Below are 14,076 nucleotides of genomic sequence, written 5' to 3'. Positions count from 1 at the left end.
AAAAGGCGAATTCTGAAGATATCCGCCCACTTCCTAAAATGAATGAAATATCCGACAGAGCGTCTTGATAGGCAGAGTTCTGTGTCAGTCCGTGTCGAGCAGTAGAGGAACTTTTCTCTCAACCGTATAATCGTATACTTATACGATTAATTATGTCTTCTAGTTATCTGTGTAGTTAAGAAACTAGATTTTTGCACGCGTCGTCTTTTACGCAGTTTTTATGTAACTACACATACAAAAAGAAGCGTTTGAGCTCATGACGCCAGAGTGAGTGTTTGTGGAGAAATGAAGATGTCCAGGAGCGGATCAGGTCTCCAGCCTCTTAAAGCTACTTTTCCCTTCACACTGCACAAACCAGCTGGAGCTGCCGTCACAAATATCACTTCAGGTGAAGTAATAGGCCTAATACTCACCAGTGACTATCACAAATGATCTAAGCCACTTTAACAGGAAATGCTATGTGAATGATTGAGTTTGAAACAACATTATTACTTGAATTTGGGTTTTTATATGCTTTAAACGATCTAAACGCTTAAATTAATTACTTTATTAAGCTTATTTAAACTGTTTGGGCTTTTTAATTAATATGGTTCCTTATTTTCTCTGGGCACAGATGTAATTTATCACTAAGTGTATTGCATCTATCCACCTTACAGTTTTCTTCTAGACTTTGCTGATGCATAGCAACACATCATTATTATTAATTATAAACACTGGCTTTATATTAAAGCTGGAAATAAAGAAGCTTTTTTGATAAAAAGTAATTTATGATACAAGGAACTTTTATAACATTTGGAGAAGAATGAAGAAGAATTTCACTAATCAAATAATACAATTGGTAACACTGGTCATGTGAACTTCTTTGTACCAAAGGTCACATTTTCCTGCTTCCTTTGAAGCACAAAATGCTCTTTGAAACATCTCAAATCATGGTGGAGAACATTTTTCAAGAATTTTGTTCATGTCATCTACATTGTTACTGTCTTTAAAGCAAAAGACAGACAATCTAAATGCTAAGACATTGTGAAATTCATGTTAAAGGTGCAATATGTAAGAATTTTGCAGTAAAATATCCCAAAACCACTAGACCTGTGTTATATGTTTTGTTCAGTTGAGTGCTTAAAATAACCCAAATGTTTGCAACTATTTGTAAATCATGAGAAAATTGCAATTTTAAACAAGTCTCCGGGACGTGTGAGTTGCCTGTCAATTGCGTCATACCCGCGTTGTACTCGGTTTCCAGTTTTATTTTGTAGAAACTATGAAAACACCAAAGACGCTTTAATATTTACGTTTTAATAGACAATGGAACAACTGTTTTGATATATTTATAGACGGAAAACAAATTCTTGTTGCATAGCTCAACACGTTTAGTCTTATTGTTTAGGCTAAATCTGATTTTCTTGTTTTTTTTTTTTTTTTTTGTGAGTACCATGTTTTACCTCAGAGAAAAACAAACTATTTTGTGAATTGCTAACATAGCACAATCAGAAGCAGCTTTATTTTTAGTAACAGTAATACAGAATTTTCTCCATCATACAATACGTTTTAAAATTAATTGCATGCCATTTATCAACACAAGCCATCCAGCATTTAATATGATATTCTAAAATCGATCTATCTCACTGCAGGGTGTCTCAAACATGTGTCTCACAGCAGCCACCGAGTGAACGCATAGAGTAACGTTATAACATCATTTTCAACACTCTCAAATGTATCTGATATGATAAACAGAGCTGCGTTACCTCATACTCATGACCGGAAAAGCGGAAGCGTCGCCGGTGATTGTGGCATAATAAAAGTTCCGCTGCTCACGGCGTGTGGTGCGCAATCGCTCCAGCGGCCTCGTTCAGCTCCCACAACACTTGGTCCTGCTCTGCTTCATACTACAGTAACGATAATAATCGCATCCATGAACATGATTTCTTCCCGAGTCCTATCCCAATTCTTTTCCACCGGCTGTTGAGGTGAGGACCACATGTCCCCAGATTCTGCGCTCAAACTTGGCGTCATCAATCTACGCCTTTGTTTTGCATAGGCCTATAGTGGACAGAAAATATTACATGTTGCACCTTTAATCTTTACAGCTCAAAGTGTTAAATTTTAGAGATCCCAATGTAATACATAATGTCTATCTTTTTCATATCCAGTAATTCACTAACTTTTATGATTTAGACCAGTGAATGAAGTTTAATACAAAAGAGGATATAGGACATTTTTTTTTATTATTATTATTACAACTTTTTTTGCGATACACACATTTATTAGAACAAGAAGTTTAGTAGTTTCCTCATTGAAGTTTATAGATAATGGCTTAGCACTTGTTTTCTCTCCATGCAATATACTGTGATAACTTGGATTTGTTTTGTCTGAAAGCCTTTTTATTCAATACACAAGCTTTCTTGGTTCCTCAGGTGATTGGACCAAATCAGAGTGGCGTTTGCAGACTCGGATTCGGCGCACACTATCTTTGGATGCGATTGTGGGCCCGTACTTGCAAGGCCAGTGGCCCAAAGTGGGTGACAAATACAGTCCCAGCAGACACTGCAGGGAAGACAAATCCACACAGGTGAAGCAATTCAAATTATAATCAGAGTTCATAATAGATTCTAGTCCATCATATCACCGGCTCAGCCATTAGTCAGATTCTATGAAGTGTGTGAAGTAAAAATAAAGAGGGTTTTCACAACAATGCCATAGAAGAACCATCTTTGGTTCCCCAAAGAACCTTTCAGACAACAGTTCTTAAAAGAACCATTTTTTGTTAGTGTCACTGTCAAGAACATTTTGTGGATTGGAACGGTTCCATGGATGTTAAATGTTCTTCATGGAACCCTAGATGCCAATAAAGGACCTTTATTTGGAATTTTAGTGTTGGAATTTTAGAGATTTTAGTCAAAACTCATTTGTTCTCATTCTCACTATCTGCATCTCTCATTGGTTTAATCCAAGTGCTGTGGAGAAAAATGGACGGGTGCTGTCATGTTGTTTTGCATTGCTCACTCCTGCTGATCAAACTGTTTTAAGGTTCCATTTGATTGGAAGTAGACTGTGGACTGTGGTATTCCATATAAATACCATGGTACATGAATATGGTAATCATTGGCCTGGTTTACACCTAGTGCATCCACTTTTAGGATCAACATCAGTTTCAGGTGCCCTGATCACAAGTGGGCAAGTTTAACAGCGGTGTGTGTCAGCTGACTCACCTGAGACGGTGTGTGCCATGCAGTATATATTTCTATTACATTATATTTCTATGGTATCTTCTGACACTATCACTGTTACCATGGCGTGCACTGTGCACAAACTAGTCTATTGCATCACAGCCTATGATTTACTGCAGTTGTTCAGCTCAGCTGTGAAGGGAAGTGAGGGCATTAGCTTTTCACATTTTTAAATATCATCTGTTTTCTGTTCCTTTATAAACTAAGCCAAAATTTCACCCTTCCTTTTATATTGTCGACTTAAGACTGTTTTACCCACTTCCAGTCTCTCTATGGTAAATGTATTATATTTGCCTGTGATGGTTTACCCAAAAATGAGACTTCTGTCTTACTTTACTAAACCTTGTGAGTAAAACAAGGGTGTAACCAAATGTTCAAGATAATGGGCGACCAAAGGCAAAATTTTAGGAATCGTTCACTGAAAACCCCATATTGATTTGTTAGGGGGATGTGGTGGCTTCAGCCCTGGTTCCAAACTCTTTATTCCATGAAACAAAAGACGACATTTAGTGGGATGTTCACACAGCTGTTTTTCTATAGAATGAATGCATGTAGGACAGACAAGCAGATCTTTTCTTCTAAATTTTGATGTACATCCACGTGTAACAGCTTATCAAATATGTATATATATGGGTCAGGGGCTTGATTCTACTGTACTTATTGGTTGTTGATTGGATTTTAAGATGTGAGATACATGTACGTCAGCAGTCATTTTCACTGGGAGACCCAGTTAGGACATTTCAATTGAACATTACGAGGTCAAAAAACAAACAAACAGATACATGAATGAATTGTTCACAATAAGATCTATAATATGCATTTATAAAATAGATGGGGTGAATTTTCATTTCATGCCAGCTTTTAAAAAAAACAAAAAAAAAAAAACAGAAATGCACCATTAAAAGTCCAAATAGATGCCATATTCCAATTTTTCTGAATTCACGACAATATGTCACAGCACAACTCGTTTTGAATAACACTTGACTGATTCAATGAACATGAACTATCCCTTTAAGAAATCAGCCAACCCAGTACAAGACAATTGTTGTCTAAACAAAATGTGTAGTGTAGCCTTATGTATTTATGATGGTTGCTATTTCTGTTAAAGACGCCACAAGCATGGTTAGCTGGAGCCGAAACGACAGCTGTTAGATTTCACAAACGCTCGGCATCATGGGGAAATGCAGAACATCTCCAGGATGGAAGTGACGTGTGTGCAAGTTCATCGGTAAGACAAACTGCACAATAAACATGCTGCTTCACTTCTGTTATGAAAATTGCTTGAAGCTATCGAAAGTTCATGTGTGGTTTCATGTATTTTGACTCATGGAAAATGTATTACTATATCTACATCACACTACATACATCTGTATATTATGTGATATAAAATGTCTGTTGTTTCTCTGCTCTTTTTCTGTCCTTACACTGCTTTTGTTTTTAAGTTTTCCAAGTTGAAACAACAACTGCAACAGAAGCAAAGGTCAGGTTTTCCAGTAGACAACCAAGAGAAACTGCACAACCAACATCAGGTACTAACACACACACACACACACCCACTCTCTCACACACAAACTATCATTCTCTCTTTCTCGTTGTTCTTTGCTCCCTGGTTCCTCATTCCCAATCCTCATTTCTCTTTTCAACCTTAAAATAAGATTAAACAAAGCTATTCAGAATTTGTCTAATTGTGGTTACATTTTAAGTCAGAGGCTATTCGTGAAAATGGCAGAATTTTGCACTAAATTTGTACATACTATAGTGTTAGATTCTGTTTATTCTTAATCCAAATAGTGGCAGATACTATTTGCACCTCAGTCTCAGTGTATAGTGTACATTATAAAACAATAATGATAAAATTCAGTGTATATTTATGGTATGTTAGAAGATAACTAGGTTTCTAACCAAGATCAAGAAAGTTAAAATACAAATCCAGAGAATGTACATTGGTGAGCAGAATAGCAGGAAGTTGGGGTCTGTTGGCAAGGGCCTTTAGCTTAGCATGTAGCATCACATCCAGTGGTACCCTTAATTATAGGCCTATTAAATACGCATTAGGAACACTTTGTTTACACTTTTCGAATATTTCCTTCATTATTATTTAAAAATAAACACCTGTCCGAGATGATAGGGGATGAGAAGAATGGGATCGGAAAAGGTGGATTCAAACTCTGGTAAAAGCTAAATTCACCATTCTTACTCATGCCTCTGCTCATATTATTGAACAGGTTTCTATTGTAATTTTGTCTTTCTCAACTAGACAATTGAGTGTGAAGTAAATAGCCTCTGCCAACAAGCTGGGCTACTTTCACTTAGTGCTATATTAATTGTTGGCAGACTTGCATTTAAAGGATTAGTTCACTTTCAAATGAAAATTACCCCAAGCTTTTCTCACCCTTAATTCAGCCATCCTAGGTGTATACGACTTTCTTCTTTCTGATGAATACAATCGGAGAAATATTAATAAATATCCTGATGTATCCGAACATTATAATGGCAGTGAGCGGGATCAACGAGTATGAGCTGAAAAAAAGGTGCCTCCATCTACATCCATCCATCATAAACATACTCCACACGGCTCCGGGGGGTTAATAAAGGTTTTCTGAAGCGAAGCAATGCATTTGTGTAAAAAAATAAAAAATAAATCCACATTTAACAAGTTATGAAGTCAAATATCTAGCTTCCACCAGACCGCCTTCCGTATTCAACATACGAAGAAAGTGTAAAACTCTCGCAGTTCAAAAAACTTAGGCTACGTCCTACACCTTCCCTATTCAACTTACGGAAAAAGCTTAACAGTCTGGCGGAAGCTAGATATTTTCATTTGAAAGTGAACTAATCCTTTAAGGAGGGACCCCAAACATATCATAGGCCCTGTTTACACCTGGTACTGTATTAAGATTTGTTTTGGTTGATACGTTTTTGGTAAATGCATGTGTAAACGGGGTCTAAAAAGTTTTGAGATTGTCCACTTTCGACCACTTCCAGAGTAGTGTTGTCAAAAGTACCGACTTCGGTACCTATCGGTACTGAAATTTTAAAAACGTGACGCTTTGAGCGCTGTTGAGCTGATTCAAAAACATCTCTGATTGGCCATTGTGTTGACGCGCTCATCGGATAAGCCTGTGATTGGCTACAATGATCAACGCGTGGGAGCATTTGAAAAGCACACGGAAGTGTTTGAATTTGAAAGCGTTTTGAAAGTGGGAGCGCGAGCGATTGAAAGCAGGTGTCTAACAGTGGACCGATCCGCGATAGACGACTATTTACAACGTTTTTACAGCGTTGATCATTGAAGCCTATCACAGACATATCCGATGAGCCGTGAAAACAACGGCCAATCAGAGATGTTTACGAATCCACTCAACAGCGCTCAAAGCGTCACGTTTTTTAAAATTTCAGTACCGACTAGGTACCGAAGTCGGTACTTTTGACAACACTATTCCAGAGGTAGTTGAAAACACATTCGTTTGGATTGCTTTTGTAGTATAGATTTGTAGTTCAAACAGCCACAAAAGACTGCCTACTGACTTAATGCGTAAACATTTTGGGAAACCGACAAAAGAGAGAATTAAATGTAGTTCCAAACGTAGGTTCGGGAGGAGCCTAAACATTCAGTCCTGTCAATCATCATTACATAGCGTATATAAGCAGCAGTCACTGCGTCATCCCGGCAACAATTCTTCCAGCATCCCTCTTCCTCCCCATCTCCTCCTTTATTTCTCTTATTCTCCCTCTAGGCAGTACTGTAAGGGGGGGTGTAACTCGGAGCTTGAGCCGAGCCTGGGGTTCAAGCCTCCTTCGAGGACAGCAAGCCAAGTTTGTTTTACCATTAACCATTCAGACTGAATGGGCAGGCGAACTTGTGAAAATACCAGGTGTAAACGGGAATGCGTCTCCCTCTTCTACTTGTGATCCAATCAACCAAAACACATCTTAATACCAGGTGTAAACAGGGCCTTAGAGACTAGTGTTTTTTTTTGTTTTTTGTTTTTTTACTTGGTTAGCGGCCAGTTAGCAACCACCCAGAACACCCTAACATGGCAACACCCTGGCAACCACCCACAACACTCTAGAATAATGGCAGTGACTTTTGCACAGTCAAACAACTATCACTTTTTATTTAAAAGATGTAAACATTTAGTTATTATCAGTTTTTATCAAGCTTGTTCTTGTGTGGAAATCTGTGTGATTGCATTTCATGTATCAGTGTGCAACATCTTTGCATATGAAATTAAAAAATAAGATTCTATATGTATTGTAGTTTAGGGGGCTCATTCTTGGCTGTAACAGAAGCTCCTAGATGCTCATGAAATTCAAATGAGTTCAGTGGTCTGTGGGTGATGCCTTCAAATGCACTCAAGTGATATATTCTGACACATGTACACAAATGTTAGAGGAAGTGTGGAGGATTGCAAAATGTAACAGGAAGAGTGGTTGTATCAAAACCTGTTCTGCTTTAACGCATGCTGGCCAGCTACACACCCCAGGGTTGTTAGTTTCAGTTTTATTTCATTTTGTATTATGGTTTGTAATTTCAGTTTAGTTCTGAATATTGTTAGGTTTTATCTATTACTACATTTAGCACCAAATTGTAGGCCATCCATCTGCCACATGACATGCACAGCACTTTATTAGATATGTATGGTAAACTTTGTAAGTACACTCCACTTCAAAGTTTTATTAATCACATGTACAAGAATGCAGCATACTACAGTACTCGCTGACAATTAAATGAGCAATAAATATCGCTTTACAGCTACATTTAGCCACCTTTGTAACATTTATGCTTCTACACCATACACTGAATCCACTCAGGTAGACATTGGAGAACAACTATTTGTATGTAATGCCATTTTGCTGCACATCGGTTTTTGTCAGTTTTGGTTTTGCATGCCCCTAAATGTCATGCACGAAAAGCAAACTGTGGTGAGCTGTTTTTATATAATATGTTGATCAGGGTCCTCTTTCTTGTTTTTTTTTAATACCAGGCTTAGGGGAACAAGTAAATCAGACCATCCAGCATGGATTGAAATGATCAAAACTCAAGCCATCTCTTTAAGTTTTTGTCTTAAGCTCTTGCATATAAATGAACATCCATACGCATTCCCTTTTATTTGCTAACTTTGTCTTATAGTGTGAGCACGAAATGAAGTGCAGTATGTGTGATGTGGTAATTTTCATCATTCTCTGGAGTTTGAAGATGCATTGCATGCCTTTAAAGTCTGTGGCTGTATCCGGAATCACATACTTCCCTACTGTATAGGTGAAAAACGGTTTGTACCAAAAAAAAAAAAAGAAGACAGAAGTATGTCTGAATTCACAGTATTCCTAAAAGAGTAGGCAAAAATGAGCCGGACTCTCAGATTCTGAAGTGTGCACATGATGGACACTTTACTATCCCATGAGGTCACGGGAGAGGGTTTGTGAATGGCATATGATGCAACTGATGCTGGTAGGTCACATGATAATGACAGCATGGCAAATGTAGTACGTCCAGATTACATTCATACTACACACCCTCATACTATTTAGAACATACTTTTTAGCGGTCGTGAAGTAATTATTCAAAATACGTACCTACTTGAGAGAATGCGAGTTTGGAAGCAGCCATTGTTTGTGGTTCACCTACATTATGGGAACGAAAATGTAGGAAACAATCATATTTCTTTATATCACAAAATGAATCACGGTTAATTTAGTATATCAATCTCCAAGTTTCTGTTATATATTTAATATATATATGTATATGTTGAACAATGAGTGACCACTGACAATAGAAAGGATAAAAATATCATTAGTTATTATAGTATCAATATTTGTGCGTTTCCTCTCTTTTCAGTCCTCGGCTGCGTCATTGACTCGACTGCCATCACGTCTGCGACACAGTGAAGAGAGACTAGATCAGGAGCTGGAGAAAGTCTTCATACATCATTCACCGGTTGGCAACTGTAGAGTATGTTTCTTAACACATTTCCCTGTTTTAACTGATTGTGAAGGCTGATATCATGCTAATTTGCATATTATTTAAACTGGATAATCAAGTCCAAATGCTAAGTTATTTATTTATTTTTTTACAAACCTGCACAACTGGAAACCTGTATGTAATTGTATCTGTTTTTCTTTTTTTAGCTATATGAGGTTCCTGATGGCCACAGGGCTCCTGTTCCACACCTGAGCTCCAGGAGTGGATTTCAGATCGAGTCTTCTTGTGTAGCTTCACAGTCCTCTTCATCTTCAGCCACATCTTGCTCTCCGCAACGCCTTTTAGATCTTGACACTGGTAGGTTTCTTTTTTTCAAACTCTCACCAGGGTGGGAAAGAGGGTGGCCAGACGTCCCTGTTTCTGGAGACAGTCCCTGTTGTTGGTGTCCTTGACTAATCTATCCCCATTTTACAGTATGCTCAAAACACCCCTTAAATACACAGACAAAAGCCTGACCTACATACCCTGCAGGTTACTAGAGTAATTGTGTAATGATTGTTTTCACCAACAGAGGGCATGTTACACTGATTAAAGGTGCCCTTGAATCAGAATTTGAATTTTCCTCGGCATAGTTGAATAACAAGAGTTCAGTACATGGAAAAGACATACAGTGAGTTTCAAACTCCATTGTTTCCTCCTCCTTATGTAAATCTCATTTGTTTAAAAGACTTCCGGAAAACACTTGGATCTCAACATAACACCGACTGTTACGCAACAGTCGGGATCATTAATATGTATGACCCCAATATTTGCATAATGCCAGCCCATTCGACGCATTAGACAAGGAAAGGCAGTATTAACGGCTGGATCTGTGCACAGACAAGGTAAGCAAGCAAGAACAACAGCGAAAAATGGCAGATGGAGCAATAATAACTGACATGATCCATGATATCATGATATTTTTACTGATATTTGTAAATTGTCTTTCTAAATGTTTCATTAGCATGTTGCTAATATACTGTTAAATGTGGTTAAAGTTACCATCGTTTCTTACTATATTCACGGAGACGAGAGTCGTTGCTATTTTCATTTTTAAACACGTGCAGTCAGTATAATTCATAAACACAACTTCATTCTTTATAAATCTCTCCAACAGTGTAGAATTAGCCATTAGCCACAGAGCATAGCCTCAAACTCACACAGAATAAAACGTAACCATCTAAATAAATACTTTACTCACATAATTTGAAGCATGCATACAGCATGCATGACGAACATCTTGTAAAGATCCATTTGAGGGTTATATTAGCTGTGTAAACTTTGTTTATGCACTGTATTATAGTCGAGAGCTCGTGGGGCAGAGGGAACGCATCTCTTAAAGGGGCCGTGCTGAAAAAATCAGTGCATAGTTAATGATGCCCCAAAATAGGCAGTTAAAAAAATTAATTAAAAAAAATCTATGCTGTATTTTGAGCTGAAACTTCACAGACACATACAGGAGACACCTTAGACTTATATTACATCTTGTAAAAAAACAATCTAGGGCACCTTTAAAGGGATAGTTCACCCAAAAATGAAAATTTGATGTTTATCTGCTTACCCCCAGTACATCCAAGATGTAGGTGACTTTGTTTCTTCAGTAGAACACAAATGATGATTTTTAACTCCAACCGTTGCCGTCTGTCAGTCAAATAATGCCAGTGGATGGGAACACGATCAATAAGAGTCCAAAACACATCCATAGACAAATCCAAATTAAACCCTGCGGCTTGTGACGACACATTGATCGGAAAGATTGGTTTGTGTGAGAAACCGAACAGTATTTATATCATTTTTTTACCTCCAAAATACCACTATGTCCAACTGCGCTCATTGAAGTATATGCGCGAGACACTACTGCCATTGTCAGAGCACGATCAGACATCATTAACCGAGCGCTGAACACAAGTAGTGTTTTAGAGGTAAAAAAAATTATATAAATACTGTTCGGTTTCTCGCACAAACCGATCGTTTCATGTCTTATGACACCAATATGTCGTCACGAGCCGCAGGGTTTAATTTGTGTTCTACTGAAGAAACAAAAATTTTCATTTTTGGGTGAACTATCCCTTTAAGGTAATACAGTTTTACTTTTCGTACAGTATGTACGAACAGGGCCCGAACAGGATGCGTGTTTGTTTTCCACACAATTTTAGACGTTCCCAAAAGTTCAACAGCCACAGTGAATTTCCACACACATGTCTTAACTTTATCACATGGGTGAAAGTGCAGTCTGATAAGAATAAATTAAAAAAAGATTAACTAAACAATTACACTTGCAAAAATTTACGTTTTAAAATTACATAAGTCTAAAATGCAAAATTATAAGCCTAATAAGGGATAGTAAAGTTCCATTTCCAAAAGCACAAACATAAAATAACAAAAAAGTTTTAATTATTATATACAGTATATTGACAGTTGTGAAAATGAAAATGTGAAATGAAATTAGAAAATAGAGCTGGGTTAAAAATAATGATTTCTCAATTCTCATTTTGATGAAACGGTATCAATTCTTAAGTCCTGAGACTTAATCCTTTTTTTATATTCTATTCTATTCTATTATTATTATATTATACATTCATTCCCATAAGCCACAGGAAATGCATTGGAAACACATAATTTTCCAGATGAAAACAGTAATAGGTGTTGGTTGACCATTTGTGATCGGATCACCAAAAACGCATCTTAATACCAGGTGGTAACAGGGCTTCAGTCTCGCACTCTCGATTTCTGTGAAATTGTATATAATTTGTGGCCGTCAGGGAGCTGCTATCAATATGCGGGGGAACTTCCAGGAGAGTTGGGATGTCTGTAAATGTTTTTATGATGGCTACCATTTAAATGTTTATATTTCAGAAAATGAGTAGAAACATAATTGGTATTTTTAACAACACAATTATGTTGAAATTTATTGCTATAATATTATTATTACAAAAACTTCCTTGTGTATAATTTAAATGTCAGTATTTTGTTATAATGTAGCACTGATTTGATCTGTTTGCTATTTGCAGTGGTTACCATTTACTATTTTTTTATATATATATATATATATATTTCATAGATAAAAACAAGTAATATTTCAGACATTTGGTCCCCTTACCATACTATGTATTCTTGTCTGATTTAAGCTGATTGTGAACCCGCTCTGTCCTCAGTTGAGGAGGTCAACTCGTGTATCCTGATGTTATCTTCATCACCACGGCCTAATAACAGCTACTGCTTTCAGAGAGATCCACCAGAGGGCTGTGAGAGAGTCCGAGTGTGTGAAGAGAACGTAATGTAAGTAGGCATACCATAATGGTGTTGCTGTGTTGTTGCTAAGGTGTTCTGACTGATTAACTGCATTTTGCTTTGAACGACAGTACTGTTTTCGTAGTTCACCTCGCATCATCTGTCATTTATTTATTTTTTTATTCCTATCCTCTAATTCAGCCCTCCAGGCTTGGACCAGGTGTATGTGTCCTCTTGCCCCGACCCCAACAAAGTGAACTTCACCACACACACTGGCTCAGCCTTCTGCCCTGTCAATCTCCCGAAGCCCCTCCTTCCTCCTCCAGTGGACTTCCTGATCTGCAGCCTCTCAGTTTCTCCAGGGTCCTGCTGGGTGGGACAGTGATGACTTGATAAGAAAAGAAAAAGAGAGATAGAGATGAAGATGAAGTGACTGTGTCTTTAAAAACACTCAATACTTTGCTTGTAATGTTGCACTTGCTTCAGCATCCTTACTACTAGAAATTACATTTTTCATTGTTGAAAAATGTACACATTTATTTTCTAATTTAAAAAAATACTTGTAATAAGAGAGTGCCAGCTTTCTTTATATGGCTCACAGTGAGAGTGGTGAAAATATCCTATTGGAATGGCAGACATGATAGATTTATGGTTTAACAATAATTCAATTGAATATTGAATGTTGAATAGGAAAGAATAAGTAGATTTTGTTATATAAAGACAAATGGTACTATTAAGACAATGCTTGTATTTTAAATCAGTATTTTACCACCCACTTCAGCGTTATAATGAACAAATTATATTGGCAATTGTTTTATTTTTTTATATTTTACCTTAGCTTTATTTAGTTACAGTTATTGAAAAGATTGAAGAAGGTACTGTGGGTGGATATATTCATGTCATTTAAAGGGACAGTTCACCCAAAAATGAAAATTTGATGTTTATCTGCTTACCCCCAGGGCATCCAAGATGTAGGTGACTTTGTTTCTTCAGTAGAACACAAATGATGATTTTTAACTCCAAGAGTTGCCGTATAATGCATGTCAATGGAAATTCCATCTATTCCAGTCACAAAAACATGCACAGACAAATCCAAATTAAACCCTATGGCTTGTGATGACACATTGATGTCCTAAGACATGAAACGATCGGTTTTGTGCGAGAAACCGAACAGTATTTATCATTTTTTACTTCTAAAACACCACTATGTCCAACTGCCCTGCACATCCGGTTAGTGAGGTCTGAACGCGCTCTGACAATGGAAGTGATGTCTCGCACTCATTGAAGCAAAGCGTGAGACATCACTTCCGTCATCAGAACATGTTTTCTGACCTCACTAACCAGATGCGCAGGGCAGTTGGACATAGTGGTGTTTTAGAGGTAAAAAGTGATATAAATACTATTGTTTCTTGCACAAACCGATCGTTTCGTGTTTTAGGACATCAATGTGTCGTTATGAGCCGCAGGGTTTAATTTGGATTTGTCTGTGCGTGTTTTTTTGACTCTTATAAATTGTGTTCCCATTGACACGCATTATACGACTGACAGACCGCAACGGTTGGAGTTAAAAATCATCATTTGTGTTCTACTGAAGAAACAAAGTCACCTACATCTTGGATGCCCTGCGGGTAAGCAGATAAACATCAAATTTTCATT

At 37.3% G+C, this 14,076-nt stretch overlaps 1 protein-coding gene across 2 annotated transcripts; it reads left to right on the top strand.

The window, feature by feature from the left end:
* The first annotated feature begins 77 nt into the window (after positions 1-77).
* fam117ab (family with sequence similarity 117 member Ab) lies at positions 78-13,367 on the top strand. Of its 2 annotated transcripts, none has more exons than XM_067370064.1 (8): positions 78-388; positions 2,415-2,569; positions 4,336-4,455; positions 4,670-4,756; positions 9,067-9,180; positions 9,357-9,507; positions 12,345-12,468; positions 12,622-13,367. In XM_067370064.1, exons 1-8 carry the CDS (start codon positions 286-288, stop codon positions 12,803-12,805), a joined length of 1,038 nt encoding a protein of 345 aa, XP_067226165.1. In that variant the 5' UTR covers positions 78-285; the 3' UTR covers positions 12,806-13,367. The 2 variants fall into 2 exon arrangements, with proteins under 2 accessions (XP_067226165.1, XP_067226164.1); XM_067370063.1 differs by having other exon boundaries at positions 12,318-12,468.
* Positions 13,368-14,076: the final 709 nt, after the last annotated feature.

The sequence above is a fragment of the Chanodichthys erythropterus genome, chromosome 19, assembly GCF_024489055.1.
Source record: "Chanodichthys erythropterus isolate Z2021 chromosome 19, ASM2448905v1, whole genome shotgun sequence".
NCBI lineage: Eukaryota > Metazoa > Chordata > Actinopteri > Cypriniformes > Xenocyprididae > Chanodichthys > Chanodichthys erythropterus.
Note: the sequence above shows the minus strand (reverse complement) of the source record. Positions and strands in the feature narration are given on the sequence as shown.